Consider the following 14,854-nt stretch of genomic DNA (forward strand, 5'->3'; position numbering starts at 1 on the left):
TATCATATACCACACCATTTTTGCTGCGATTTTGCTGTCGAAGACAGCTGTTCTATTGTATTTCTAAGGCCCACAATGCCCATGATGCAGATACCTACTTTTCTGTGTATCATCTCTGTGCTTTGACCTGAGACCTGCAGACTGCAAAGGTGGAAAATCCAGGTTCCGGAAGCAAACATCCTCCCTAGTATTTTGTTCCAAATACCTGGATTTACAAAGCAACGCAATTCTACAGCCAGGAGGCAGAGCTAATTAGTGAAATCAGCTGGATGAGTTCATGGGTGGAAGAAACACACGGCAAGACTTTCACTTTCTGACCCTTGGACTTTCCACCTCTGGAACACTGTGGCGAAATCTTCATGGCAGTGCGGCATACAGAACATTGAAATTGTTATTGCATGATGTTGTGCAGATAGAGGCTTTTGAAGTCGTTGCAAGGTTTATTTTTCATTCCGCGACCCACCCAAACATCGCTGTGTGCCCTTTCGCCGCCCTCTTGGCACCCAGTCGGTTCCTCAGTGTAGTAAACCACATCTCTGAGGGAAACGGAGTGGAGCTCCCCTGTATCCTGCTTAAACGGTAAAGCCGCAGAGCCCACAAGTCACTGCGGCGTCATTGTGGAGACACTGCTTAATACGGCTCTCTTTTTTTTCTCCGCAGGGGGAATCCGTCAAATATTTTCTGGACAACTTGGATCGCATTGGCCAGTTGGTGAGTCACAGCACAGCTACAGCATCTTATTCTTGAATAGCTTGTAGTTATTTCGTGTAGTCATACCCACCATATTTACAGGGCAGTCCACGTCATTTGCTGACATTTGCTCTTGACAGGTGTTTTAATCTTCTCTATTGAAACACTTCAAGGTGTGGTTGACGTGCTTAGCATGTACAAATTACCCTTGGTAAATCACCAGGTAAGTCTCACTAAACTGTACACATTGGGTGAAAATATGCATGCAATCACATTTGATTGTGCTTATGGACATTTCCACAAACATTTCCCCATTCATCTCTTTTTGTTCTTTGGAAAAATCACAATCTCATTGTGTTTGAAAACACGTGTGAAGGCGTACGTAGATGTTTCTATTGAGAATGCTTTATTATTCATGTCATTTTAAGTCGTTTATAGACCTCATGTTAATAACAATGCAATTGTTAATTAGAAATAGTCTATTGATTTTAACTACATTAACAAACCTGTCTGGATAACCTCAAATTTTAGATTATCTCTGGCAGTAATTTTTGCTCAAGTCTTTATTCTATATAGGGGTTTGACAAAATAATGGAAACACCTAATAATACATGAATATTAAGTAATGAGTAGGGCACTACTTATTTACCTTCAGAACAGCTTCAGTCCTTCTTGGAATGCTGTTATGTAAGTTCTGACCACTCAAGAAGGTAAAGCCTTAAGTTCTTTGAGAGATGAAGGAGGTGGGAATCTACTTTTGGACCCTCCAGAACTTCCCATAGAGGTTCAATGATGCTGAGAGGACATGGAAGGATGACCAGGATGACTTCATCTTGGCGCTCATGAAACCATAATTGAATTTGTTGAACAGTGTGTATGGGGGGCTTTATTGTTTTGGAGTATGGGGACATTATGAGGGACCTTTGTTTGGTCTTGTAAAATGGCTTCATAATCCTCAGCCTTTATACAACCATGCAGAGTAAACATTGGACCCAGTCACCATACCGTTACGGATTCGCCGCTATGTTTAACAGTTGGCAACAGACATTGTGGGTGTAAGGCTTCCTTTGGCTTTGTCCAAATGTAAACCCTTCCAGATGTTGCACAGAGGCCCAGTTTTTGTGGTTCTTGCACCAGGTTGTGTCTTTGGCTTTAGCATTTGGATACAAGAAGCTTCCAAATAGAAGCTCTGCCATATATTCTAGCTTTGTGAAGTGCATAACACACATTTTTGTTAAGAATGGGTCACAGAAGTGTTGATTCATTTCTGTGCTCTTTTTCGAGGCTGTAGTTTTGAGGTGTTTAGTAACTATCCTGAGCTTTGAGACATGACCGTTGTTCCTGTTTGCTGATGCAGTTTGTTCTTCTTTGGTATATGCTGTCATATTCTTTACATTGTTCCCCTTGCTACATTAAACAGTTTAGCAGCTTTTGTGATTGATGCACCTCCTATTTGGGTACAGACTATTTGGCCTCTTTGAATCTCATGTTGCTTTGGAAATATCTCTTTTGGAGAGATCTGCCAATCATCACATATCACAGAGTGGCAAACCTCTTTTATAGCTGACACATACTGCTAATTAGCATTCAACTTAAATGACTTAGCTGAGCAGCTCTCGCTTTAATTGTGAATTAGTTACATCAGTTTGAGTCAGTTTTCATGTTAAGTTTCCTTTATTTTGTCCAAACCCTGTACATTTTATTAATTATTGTGGGATAAACTTCAGATATTTCTAGTTTATTCTTTGGCACTCATTAACACACAGTGAATCTGTTAAACATGGAAGTGTCCTGCATGGGCTTGGACATTGATCATTTTTGCTTGGGTCCTGCAGAAGTTCTCGGGTCTTGCTTCGATTCGCTGTTGTCAGTTTTTTGCGAAATGAACTCAAGGAAATCATCGCAGTTCTTTTCCAGTTATCTGCTGGGGCGTCTGGACGGGTGCCAGGCCAGCCCAGCATGCGTGTCCTTTTAAGGGCTGCCTCCGCGGCGGGAACCATTTCCGTCCCAAAGACATAAACCCAAAAACCCCCGGTGCCTTTACTTAGCTAGTGGTGCCGAGGAAGGGTTTGACACGGCCGAGGCCTTCTGGCCTGCTCCGAGGGCAGAGAGGAGGAGCAGAGCCAGGGAGTTTCTGGTGTTGGCACCACCAGGGCTTTTTTTTTTTTTCCAGGCTATCGCATCCCTTTAAGTTCCAAACTCCTGTCCGCCACTAAATGGGTCAGGCTGTCAGCGGCTATTTATGATTCTCAAAAACTCTAAAAGGGATTTGGAAATGCAAACCCTACTATGACCTTTGGAGTGACCGCGCGTCATAGCTTCTGCTAGCTATATTGTGTCAGTGCTTTCTGTCTTCTGTGCAGAAATGCATTCCCCTCCCCTCAGCAGATTGAACAAACTGCCGGAGTGACGCTGGTTTGTAACCGGGCGCACGCTCGGCTGGGCGTGTCCTTAGTCACCGCTTACAGAATGAGATTAGTCACCGCTCTTTGTGTTGCCAGGACAGAGCAAGTGCGACCAAACAATAATCCCGGTCCCATTTGAGCGGTAAAAAAAGAGTTAAGGGACCTGGATGTATTTGCTTTGTGGAAACTTAATCTATTGTCATCAAGGTCACGTAAGACTCTGGAAAAAATTGTTGAAATTGCTTGGGAAAGGACTGCATGATCCCTTCTTTCAGAGGCAGCTGCAAGGTTGTTTACACACTACTAAAACCAAAAAATAAGTTAGTCTTAATAAGTATATTTGTCTTATATTTAGAATTAAAATCTTATTTCTGTTACTTTCTTTGTTGAACAAGACAAAAGGATTGCCAATGAGACAGTTTGATTCATTTCAGGATTAAAAGTAAGACAATTTCACTTGACAAGCAAAAAACTTAAAACAAGCTAATATTTTCTTTCTAATATAAGTCTGACTACAAGACTGAAGCAGTTGATAAGACAGACTTTTTTGCAGTGCTGCTTCAAATATTTAGTATGAACCTGGAGTGTAATCATGTATTTTACAGTGCTGTGTGAAGTTGAGGGGCAGCTGTAATTTGACCATATTTGCAGACCTCATGACCTGGATTATGAATTACACTATTTATTAATTCAATCATATTCTTACTGGGTAAAAAAGCATTTCAATTTGAATTACATTCAATGCAAGTAAGTGCACTCTGTACAATTTCATTTAGTAAGCATTTATGTTTCAAAGCCATAATAAAACCCATTTAAAATAGCCAGAGGGTGGAATATGGGTAAAATGATAAACCCTCACTGAAACCATTAAAGATCCCACGGCACTAACTGAAAGAAGAAGGGCCCTTATCAAAGTCAGTCAGGCTGTCTAATCTGTCATCGTGTACCTTTTATAAGTAAGTTCTTGTCTCTATAAATGAACTAAAGGGTAGTTCAACTTCTGATGCAAACAACAGCAGCCATACATTGGCTCGTTGTTCCCCCCCCAATGTAACAATGCATTAGAATCCTTTAAACAAATAATAATAATAATAATAATAATCATCCATCCATCCATCCATCCATCCATTATCTATACCCACATATCCTAGACAGGGTCGTGGGGGGTGCTGGAACCTATTCCAGCGTGCATTGGGTGGAAGGCAGGAATACACCCTGGACAGGCCGTCAATCTATCACAGTGCATGCACACCATTAATAATAATAATCATAATAATAATCCTTTTTAAAATTAAAAATCACACAGGAACACCAGTTGGGATGTCAGTTACTGACTCTGCCTCTGTCTCTCTGTCTCTCTGTGTTTTCAGAATTATGTACCAAGCAGGCAGGACATCCTGCTGGCTAGGAAGGCCACGAAGGGGATCGTGGAGCATGACTTTGTCATCAAGAAGATCCCCTTCAAGATGGTGGACGTGGGCGGCCAGCGCTCCCAGCGCCAGAAGTGGTTCCAGTGCTTCGACGGCATCACCTCCATCCTCTTCATGGTGTCGTCCAGCGAGTACGACCAGGTCCTGATGGAGGACCGGCGCACCAACCGCCTGGTGGAGTCCATGAACATCTTCGAGACCATCGTCAACAACAAGCTCTTCTCCAACGTCTCCATCATCCTCTTCCTCAACAAGATGGACCTGCTGGTGGAGAAGGTGAGAACGGTCAGCATCCGCAAGCACTTTGCCGACTTCAAGGGCGACCCGCACCGGCTGGAGGACGTGCAGGCCTACCTGGTGCAGTGCTTCAACCGCCGGCGGAGGAACCGCAGCAAGCCCCTCTTCCACCACTTCACCACCGCCATCGACACGGAGAACATCCGCTTCGTCTTCCACGCGGTCAAAGACACCATCCTGCAGGATAATCTTAAGGACATCATGCTGCAGTGAGGCCTCCTGACCACAGGTGGCGCCATCCTGTCTGCATCGCCCTGGCTTACAACTAAGCTCTTTGTCCACACCTTCTTCCTTCATTTAAGGGCAGCAGTAGAGGCACATAAACTGTTAGAAGCTTGCCTTACCTATCAAAACATGCACTGGCTTTCCCCAGACCTCTGTTACAGACTCTGAAAGGTTTTGAAAAGTATTTGAATAGCGTGGCTTCTCTTGTATGTGTTCCACAGGAAACAACGTTTATGAAACCAGGCTAAACCAGTCTACCTTCAGATCTGTATTCCATCATATTTATGATTAGCAATTAAAAATTAGCAAATGAAAGGTTATGCAAAAGGCTTTGCACTAGTATGCAAAATGAGTGTTATCGAAGTTTGCGTAAATATAAGCAGTTAGTGGTAGGAACCTTCACATGCAATTTACTCTTTCAATTGACGCTGAAAATAAGTGGTGCTTGGAGAGGTGGGTTCTGTTTGAACCACCTTTAATACATGGCTGAATCCAACAGGGCTTTTTACACCATTTTCAGAGTGTGTGTGATTAGCAAGGCCACACGTCCAGCTGGCCTGCAGAAAGTTTGAACATGCATTTATAAAACAAGACAGAATAGTTCTTGGAGAACGTATTTAAAGCACACTGCCCTTGGCCCTTTTGTGTGTGTGTATGTGTGTGTGTGTGTGTGTGTATATATTTGTCTTGTTGCTTTGGAACAGGAAGTCCAGCTTCTCCAGCTCTCATTAATCCAAGGCCACTCACCTCCGATCCCAGAGGGCTGCAGAATGTTCCAGCAAGTTTACAGTTCAGTTTAAGCCACTCCCACATCTCAGAACCACGGAGGGACACCAAATTGGTTCAGTCAGAGCAGCAGTTAGTCGAGTCAGGTGGTTAAAAGCCCGTCCGCGGCAGGAGGCCGTGGACACGGGATAAACCAATCACAGTGCGCGCATTGTTTCCGGGACAAAGAAATGCGATTAGTCACGATAATGCGAAGCAATTCAACGGTCTCCTGTTCCATCGTCCGGCTCATGTCCCTGATGCGCTGTTCAATTGGAATTAACAGGAAAAAAGACCGGGTCATATTTTTCGGTGATAATGCTGGGGCGGACAACGAGTGACGCGCTTACGAACGTTTCACAATGCGAGCGCTTATCTCGCTGGCTCGCCGTGCGACGGGCCGGGCGGACGTGCGAAGCGGCGTGCTCGTAAGTGCCTGACCCGCGGACGCAAACCCTGGCTCACATTCGGCCGAGCAGAAGTGACGCATTAGCCCTCTGTCTGTTCGTACGGTCTACCGTGTATGGGTCACATTGTGTTCCTTTATTACTTTAAGAAGGAACACTACTTTAAGAAAAGAGAAGCAGAACTGTCTTCTCTCACGCAGAGAGGGCACAAAGTAATTTACGGAAAGTTGTTGATAGGGCGCCTTGTGGTTTTAGCAGCTTAGGGCCAAGTTCCTAGTGTCATTTTCTGCCACAGGACGAAAGGTGGCCAGTGACCCAAGAATATCATTTAGCTCAATTTGCAGTTACAGAGGGCACACCACTGACAGTCTCAGGCAAACAAAAACAGTGCCCATTTAGACGAGTGTGCTCCAATGCCTCGTTTGTAAAGACATCGGCAGCGGCCACTGTAATGAGACCTGATTGGCTCATCACTACCTGTCAAGCAGTGTTAAATCTAGCGCTGGCTTTTTTTTTCTTTACACATTACAGACAGGACAGGCCTATGCTAATTTGCTTGTCACGCCAACCTATTTCTTCTGACAGAGGTATCGCGCAGTGTAAAGCCTGGTGGAAATCATTATTACACTTCTGATTGCCAGCCAGAGACTAGAGCAAAGCTGTTAATTACAGCCTCTGATATGACAGTATTGAATTTGTGAGGTGGTCACGGGAATGTGAGTGGTGCAGATCTCTGGAGTACACACTCTCTCCTGTCACTAGTTTTGTAAGGACATTGTCCCCGCAAGGTGAAACAGGACATGCTTACCTCTGTCTGCAGTTGTCCTGCCCTCTGATATCCCTACACTGTTCCGAGATGTCTGTTACTTCATAAGGTCTTAATTGGGTTGCATATGGAATTGAACACAATGCTTGTGAGGGCAGAAAAAGCCCAAATGTCCAAAATTCAGTTCTGTCCGAATGGTTTTTCCATTGTCACCTGCAGTGACTCTCTAGAGTGTGGCAGTAGACAAAGGTACTTCCAGATCTGGCCTGTTGCAACTGGGAATAGTTGCTATAATAATTTACATTATATTTATCAAGAGTACGAATATTTAAATGAGAGAGTGCGAGAGCGAGAGAGTGTGTGCGTGTGTGTGCGTGCGTGTGTGTAAAGAGAGCGAGGGCAAGGAGAGAGACATTACAGCTTATAGAATATGAGGCCATGCCAGAAACAGGGCAAGTTCAACATGGCTGGGAGCTGTTGACAGTGGCCTTTGTTCGGTCGCGGGGTGAGGAGGAAGGCCGTTTGACCTGCCTTCGCCGGCAGCAGGCGAACGGGCAGCCGGAGGCTCCGAGGGGGCGGAGCTCAGGGAGGCCGCGCTGCTGCGTCGAGGCTGGAGCGCTCATCAGGATTCCCCGTGCCCGTCTGTTTTTCCACCCCATCTGCTTTTCCATTTTTCCATCCGCGGCGGCCCTCTCCGCGGCAGGGCCTCTGTCCGCGGACCTCCCGGGTGGTCCGTGCGCCGAGGCGGCTGGGTTTGGCCTCAGGTGTCAGCCCCGCAGGTCCCGGAGGGCAGGTCTTAGAGGCTGTCTTGAAACCACTAAAACCCCGAAAACCCAGCCAGCCAGCCGCCTCGGACCAGACAGTATAACAGCAAGCTAAGGACATTTGACTCTTACGGCCTGATTTAGCAAGACTGTTAGCATATGCAAAACCTATTAACACACGCATAACTGATAACAGCCAATGATTGGGGCAAAACAAATACCATGACCAATCATCGGTCGTGTTGTTGGTTTTGTACGTGCTGAATGGTTTTGCACATGCTAAAGGTCTTAGTAAATCAGGCCCCTGGTCCGTCCAGCTCGCTAGCAGTGGCTAAGAGGAAGGTAAATATCAGGCCACTGAAAACCAGCTAAATTAGTTCAGTGAATGACGTGGTGAGTTTAATCAGGCAGGTACAGTAGTGCCTTTAGCCCTCCTTGCCACAGTACCAAGGCACTCCTGTCTGTTGGATTCAGCCATGTCCACCACACAATAACGCCTTTGCGCGAGTCTGCCTCCGTGTGTGGCAAGCATGTGGAAATGTCAGCTCTGTTTGGCAGATGTGCCCGCGGCGTATTTTTCCACGCTTGCCATTGGTCTAAAACGCCCGTGTGTGTGGATTTTCGACTGAGGGACATCTGCCGATTTGATTATCTGTTCAACAGTTTTTCCTCTCAAAAACGGAAACCCAGAAAGTGTTTTGGCTGGACGTACCAAGCAGTTCGAACCGACCTTTTCGAGGTCATACTTTATGCTTTCTTGGTAATTCAGATTGTGCGCATTGTAACACACATTGCATTTTTTAAAATAAAGTAATTTCAAACTCTGACTGATAATTACAGATATATTTAGCATTACCCATGATACCCTTAAAGGGAAGCTTTGGAGCTATTTGCTATTTGGATCTATAAAACTATTCATTTTGTATGTACTTCACAAAGGCTTATTCTACATTTGCCAGTAGGAACTGATTGTGGGTGTTGAATGACCCTGGGATAAATAGCTCAGTCACAGACGGGAGGTCAGAACTGCAGCTGAAGTGAGCGCTGGTTTAGCCGACCGGTATCAAGAATTTGAGAGGCTGATAATGATAACGCTGGCCCCTGCCTCTCTCTCTAAAAAGGATTCCACCTCAGCCTGAAATTACCCTCGTGGCCCAGAGGGATCTGGAAGAGACCACTATGTTCTGTATGCAAGCTTGTAAATTTGAGCTCCGCCTCCCCCGCCCGCATCGGGAAAGGCCTCTGCAGCGTTGCCAACGAGAAACGGCGCACACCCAGCGGCTGAAGACTACCCCCGCGAACGGGAGCTCCTTAGCGGCAGACTGTTTATTAGCTTTAGCATCTGCTATTCAAACTAATGTATGACACATTTGGGAACCATTTTGATTATGCTTTACAGGCGTGCTTAAAAACAAGTGTGTTTCTGAGTCATTACCCAGTCCTTGCTTGTTATAGGGTGTCATAAGGCTAAGGTATAAACTTAATGAGATTTTGGCTAAATTCGCAAATAGCTCCCTACTGTGTGTGCGGAAACTCAATAACTTAGTTTCCTAATTATGGATTCCGCGGAGAGCGTCCCGGGGAGAACTGTCTCATCTCCACTTGTACCGACGGGCTGTGCCGCAACCGTTTACTGCTTCTCTCTCTTCGTTTCAGGTGCTTCAGAACTTAACTGTATGTCACGTTGACTTAGCAGATGTATGTTATCTTAACCTTCACAGGCTCAAGATTGCATTTCTGAACGTCGCCCGTCTCCAAAAGAGCTTTGCATATGTATGCGGGACAATCTACCTGACATATTTTCCACAATGACTAATCCTTGCAGTGCTCAGAGACCTACCCTTAAGTGTTGTAAGTGTTTCCTTTGTGTAGAACCGAGGCTCCAAAAACGTCTTCATTGTAAATGTCTGTAAAACTCTTAAAGCGATTAATTGTGTTTCAGTTGGTTTGTATATAATACTTGTATAAATACATTAAATGTACGTTGTGTCGTGTGGCTGCTTCTTACGATGTTTTTAAAAAAAAATCATGCAGGTAGCAGTAAGTAAATGTTTTATCAACCCCTGTGCACAGTACACTTGTGGCTTTGACAATAAAGCTTGATGTGTCTTTCTAATAATTGGCTGTGTTGTTGGAAAAGCGCGTTCAAACCCGGCACGGGTCTGACACAAAACAGAGCTGATTACCGACTAATGTTATACATCAAGGGGTGGCCAACCCTGGACCTGGGGAGCCACGGGGCCTGCTGGTTTCCATTGTTACTCAGCACATAATTGATTAAAGCAGGTGATTACACTGTCAGCTCACCTCTGGTTTCTGATTTTCAGGCAAAAACTCCGAACCGGAGTTTGCCATCTTCGCTCGACGGTTTCCCTCATTGTTTGGGCAGTCATTTTAAATATGTTTCGTGACGCACATACAGGTGACAGTTGTTGGATTATGACGGTTCTGTACCTTGCACAATTTATTTTATGGATCTGCTCATTGTCTGTACATCACACTACTGTCAGGGCCCTTTGTTCAACCCTTTCAAAGTCAAAGTCAAAGTCAAAGTGTTTTTATTTGTCAAGTGCACAGTATAACACAGGTCATTCTGAGCAAAGAAATTCTTGTGACATGGCAGGCAGCAACTACGTAGAAGCAAGAGCAAAATATCGAAAATATCTAAAATATATCAAAGAAATATCACACAATAAAAATACACATAATATTAAACATAGTGTTAAATATTAACAGCAAATAAGTACCAGCCTGTACAGATGGGGGGTATGGACAGTGGGAATAGGAGTATTAAATATTTAAATATTAGCCATATATAAAGTGCAGGAGTGCTGATGGATATGTGCATAAGATTGTACATTGAACGTACATAGCATACACAGGAGGACATGTGATCAATGTGATCCCAGGGATTTATGTTGCTGGTTGAGAAGCCTGATGGCCTGAGGGAAAAAACTGTTTGTGAGTCTGGTCGTCCGTGCCCGGATGCTCCGGAAGCGTCTGCCAGACGGCAGCAGTGAGAACAGACCATGGCCTGGGTGGCTGAAGTCTGTTATGATTTTCTGTGCTTTCCTGAGGCATCGTGTGTGGTAGATGCCTCGCACAGATGGGAGGTGGCAGCCAATGATGCGCTCCGCTGTCTTCACCACCCTCTGGAGGGCTTTGTGGTCAGCAGCGGAGCAGCTGCCGTACCAGGCAGTAATGCAGCCAGTGAGGATGCTCTCGATGGTGCACCTGTAGAAATTGATGAGGGTCTTAGCAGACATTCCAAACTTCTTGAGTCTCCTCAGGAAGTATAGGCGCTTTTGGGCAGTTTTCACTGCTGCGTCTGATTGCCTGGACCAGGTGAGGTTATCGTTTATGACCACACCGAGGAACTTGAAGCAGGAGACTCTCTCCACTTCAGCTCCGTCGATGTGAATGGGGGCGTGACCCCCCCCCTGTCGCTTCCTGAAGTCCACGATCATCTCCTTAGTCTTGCAGACGTTGAGGGAGAGGTTATTGTCCTGGCACCATGTTGCCAAGACACTGACCTCCTCTCTGTAGGCGGTCTCATCGTTGTTGGAGATGAGACCCAGGATGGTGGTGTCGTCTGCAAACTTGAAGATGGCATTGGAGCTGCGTGTGGCCACACAGTCGTGCGTGAACAGGGCGTACCTCTGCTAACATGGCCAATGTATGTAAACGTGACAATTATAAGTCTTTTTTTTTTTTTTTTTTTTTACCATCCAGGATGATGATCTTTCTGTGCACAGTCCCAGATTCCTGCACACCCTTAAAAAAAAAAAAAGCTCAGCATTTCTGTACTGAAGTGAACCAAGCTGGAAAGATTTATTTCTTCGCTGTGGAGAATCACTCTGAACCACCTGCAGAATTTGTCCAGTTAACTCTTCCTGTTCAAAATATCAAAATTCAAAATTGAACCAATGCGCAGAAGTTGTGCAAAGACTTAATGAGCGTAGGAAGGCTTTTAGCTCCCAGTGGACCAGATACTTTTCTTTCATTTTTACTTGAATGTTTGAGACATGCATCCCTTCGACGGCAACATGAGACAGCTTATTTTAGGTGCTATTGTCACGCTGCATTGTGGGTCAGTTTTTTTCCCCACCAACTCCTTCTGTTTGCTTTGCGTCGCTTTTGACCCCAAAAAAGAAAAGAAGAAAAAAAGCCACACGGACACGCCTTATAGTATGTTCCTCATGTAACCCTGAACGTACCCTTTCCCAGCAGCAGCAGGGGCTGTGTGTATGCAGAAACACAAAGACCCTTTCTGCAGGCAAACTGTAATTTACATGAGTAAAACCCCATGACTCTTGTTTTCCCTACGTTTCCTTCAGGCTGTTTTTAATTGGACCTAAAGCTGAACTCTGATATTTAATAACCTCCCATCAACATGAACAACAGCTGTTGCCCGGGTGAGCATCTTGGCAAAGATAACAGGCAACTGCCTCTGTGATCCGTTTGCCCTTTGAATGTTAGTTAGCACAGGAAGAATATATATATATATATATATATATTAATCTTGTCTATATTTATGCTTGCATTCTAAGTTTAAATAACTCACCTCCCTCTTGAAACATCAAATTAATTATGCTGTTTATGTAATTTGTACAGCAAGCTACTTGGGCAAAGTGGGCAGCAACTAGGCTACCATAACAGTGTTAACCGGAAGCTTAAAGAGGCCAATACTGGGGGCTTCATAAACTCATCATCAGCAGTCACTGTAATGTGTGGAAAAACTATTTTAAAATAATGTAATAACTTTTTCATGAGTAATATATTTGAAGTTAATACTTTTGATATGACGATTTAATATGAAAGTAGGCTACTATAGTGGTGACTGAGCTTAATTTAAGGTGTTCTACTGTGGCTTTGTTAATTCTCTGCTTTTCTCCCAAGGTTTTCCAGATTATGATCTCTCGAGCGATGAAGATGGGTATTAAAGAGAGATACAGTCATATGCTGCAAATGGGGATTTCTGTTATTGGGAAAGTGAATGATGTAGCATCTGGATTTGGTTATAGCATTAAAACACTTAAATGGCATTTCCACAGATTTCATGAAGCGGCCACAGAGATATGATTTTAAATACATTATCCCTAACGTTCATAGTCATATACAGTTTTGTAAAAACTAGCAAATAGAAGGAAAGTTCATAAATACTGGAAAAAATATTTATCAGCTTCAAGAAAAAATAGATCTATTTAAGTTGAATTTGGGAATGTCCTTAGCCCATAATTTACTGACATGAATTGCATGGTAGGGGAGAAAAAAAAAAGAAAGTATTTGGGCTTGGACAATATTTTATTACACTGTTCTTTTTGAAGATCATTTTACAATTTTAGCCCGTACATATGCCTTACATTACGTTGAGCCGAAGTGAGGAAATGCAGGAGGACGTATTTGATATAGTAATAAAACTCCCATTTGGCCGAACAGAGTTGAGATCAAGGAGAGCAGTTGTGGTATAGTTCAGCTGGACAGCTGAAGGGTGGGAACAAGTAATGCAATCCACCGCCTGAGGCGTAACCAAAGGGAATTAGGGAGGTGACGCTTGGGCAAAACATCTGTGCCGTTGTTTCTCTCCCCCCCTCACCGCACAGTTCTTTCCCAGCATCCCTTCTGCCCTGCATCCCTGGCGGATGTCTTTTTACAGGAAGTCCCTGTCAAGCGGTGTCTGTCGTTCGTCTTCTCCGGTTTCGTCGAATGAGCATCCTTGCTCGAGGTCTCCTTTGCGCTGTGACGCCCCCTCCAGTGAGGTCTGGGAGGAGGCAGTGGGGTAGAGGGTAAAAGTGCCGTTTGTACACCAGCTTTACCATGGGCACTGGCGGGTAGAGACCTCCTTACCGCCAGGCTGCATGGTGGGGTAGCTGATGACCAGCGGGCATATTCTGAGAGACAAACCGCTGCGTTTGAGCGAGAGGTTGGAGTGGCCTTTATGGTACATTTCTAGACGAAGACGAGAGCTGAAAGCCGCTCTCCAGTTTTAGGCCTGGATTCAATGCGCAGGCCTTTAAATGGGGGGAATTTATTTGACATCAGTAGGATATCTTTTTGGAGAATAGCTCGCTTAATAAGAATAAAGCTACTTAAATGTCCCTTTCTTAGTTTTACTTTTTCATGGGGGAAAAGTCAGGGCAGTATTAAAAACCATGTGGAAGCAATTACAGTTTTCGTATCAAGTCATACTTCCTCAAGCCCTTTCTAGGTCACGGTATCTTTTGGTTGCTAAGTGTGGGAAAAGTAAGACCACACGCACTACATCTTAGCCCTGATCGCCATCTGCTGGTCAATTCTATATACTGCAATTTGGTTTTTTGTTTGTTTTTTGTTTTTTATACATCCATTACAAACTTTTTGGTATGAAATGACAAATCTGCGATTAATCTATGATATTTTATGACTCAATAAGTTAACTTGTATAAGTCTACTTGTCATGGGTACAGCAGAAACATTTTTTTCTAAAGGCAATACAGGTTAAGCTTCTGCATTCCTGTGCAATCTAACGGAATACAATCCGGTCCCAGCTGTACCTAACTAAGGAGTAAAAAGTAGTGTGGGTCCTGCACACTACTGACCCGTGGGGTCCTGCACTACACCTTGGGTGATGGCGTACCCCACGGCTCCAAGGCAGGACCCGTGGGGTACGCCATCACCCAAGGTGTAGTGCGGCTTCCTGGCTTTAATGGGAATTTGGGGTACTACTTTGAGGCTTGTCAACCCCTGTATAGTCTCAATAAATTAATGCTATCACCCTCCTCCTCTGAATACAGTTACCCCATTGTACATTTACACACTATTTAGCGGAAGATAAACAGCACTACTAAAGCAAAGCCTGTTTCAAGTCTGAAAATATTTAGACATGTTCTTCAGATGCAAACACCAGTACTTTTCTTTAAACAACACTGATAAAAAGCAGGTTTAAGCAACTGTTTGTCCATGTTTTTTTTTTTTAATACAAATAAATAAATCCCATGACTTTCTTTAGGAGTATCATTTTTTGGTAAAATGTTGTGCACTGGAGGCAGTTCAACATATTGTATATTTGGACTTATATTAATTTGCAATATATAACATTTTTCAGAGCACTACAATACACAAAGTA

At 44.1% G+C, this 14,854-nt stretch overlaps 1 protein-coding gene across 1 annotated transcript in view; it reads left to right on the forward strand.

Moving 5' to 3' along the window:
* gna12a (guanine nucleotide binding protein (G protein) alpha 12a) overlaps positions 1-9,743 on the forward strand; it is a 39,909-nt gene extending 30,166 nt beyond the window's left edge. Inside the window, exons 3-4 of the mRNA XM_064314798.1 lie at positions 661-711; positions 4,466-9,743. Of these exons, the coding sequence (XP_064170868.1) occupies positions 661-711; positions 4,466-5,035 (621 nt within the window). The 3' untranslated portion in view covers positions 5,036-9,743. The remainder of the gene's footprint in view (positions 1-660; positions 712-4,465) is intronic.
* Positions 9,744-14,854: the final 5,111 nt, after the last annotated feature.

The sequence above is a fragment of the Anguilla rostrata genome, chromosome 17 (genome assembly GCF_018555375.3).
Source record: "Anguilla rostrata isolate EN2019 chromosome 17, ASM1855537v3, whole genome shotgun sequence".
In the NCBI taxonomy this organism is placed as follows: domain Eukaryota; kingdom Metazoa; phylum Chordata; class Actinopteri; order Anguilliformes; family Anguillidae; genus Anguilla; species Anguilla rostrata.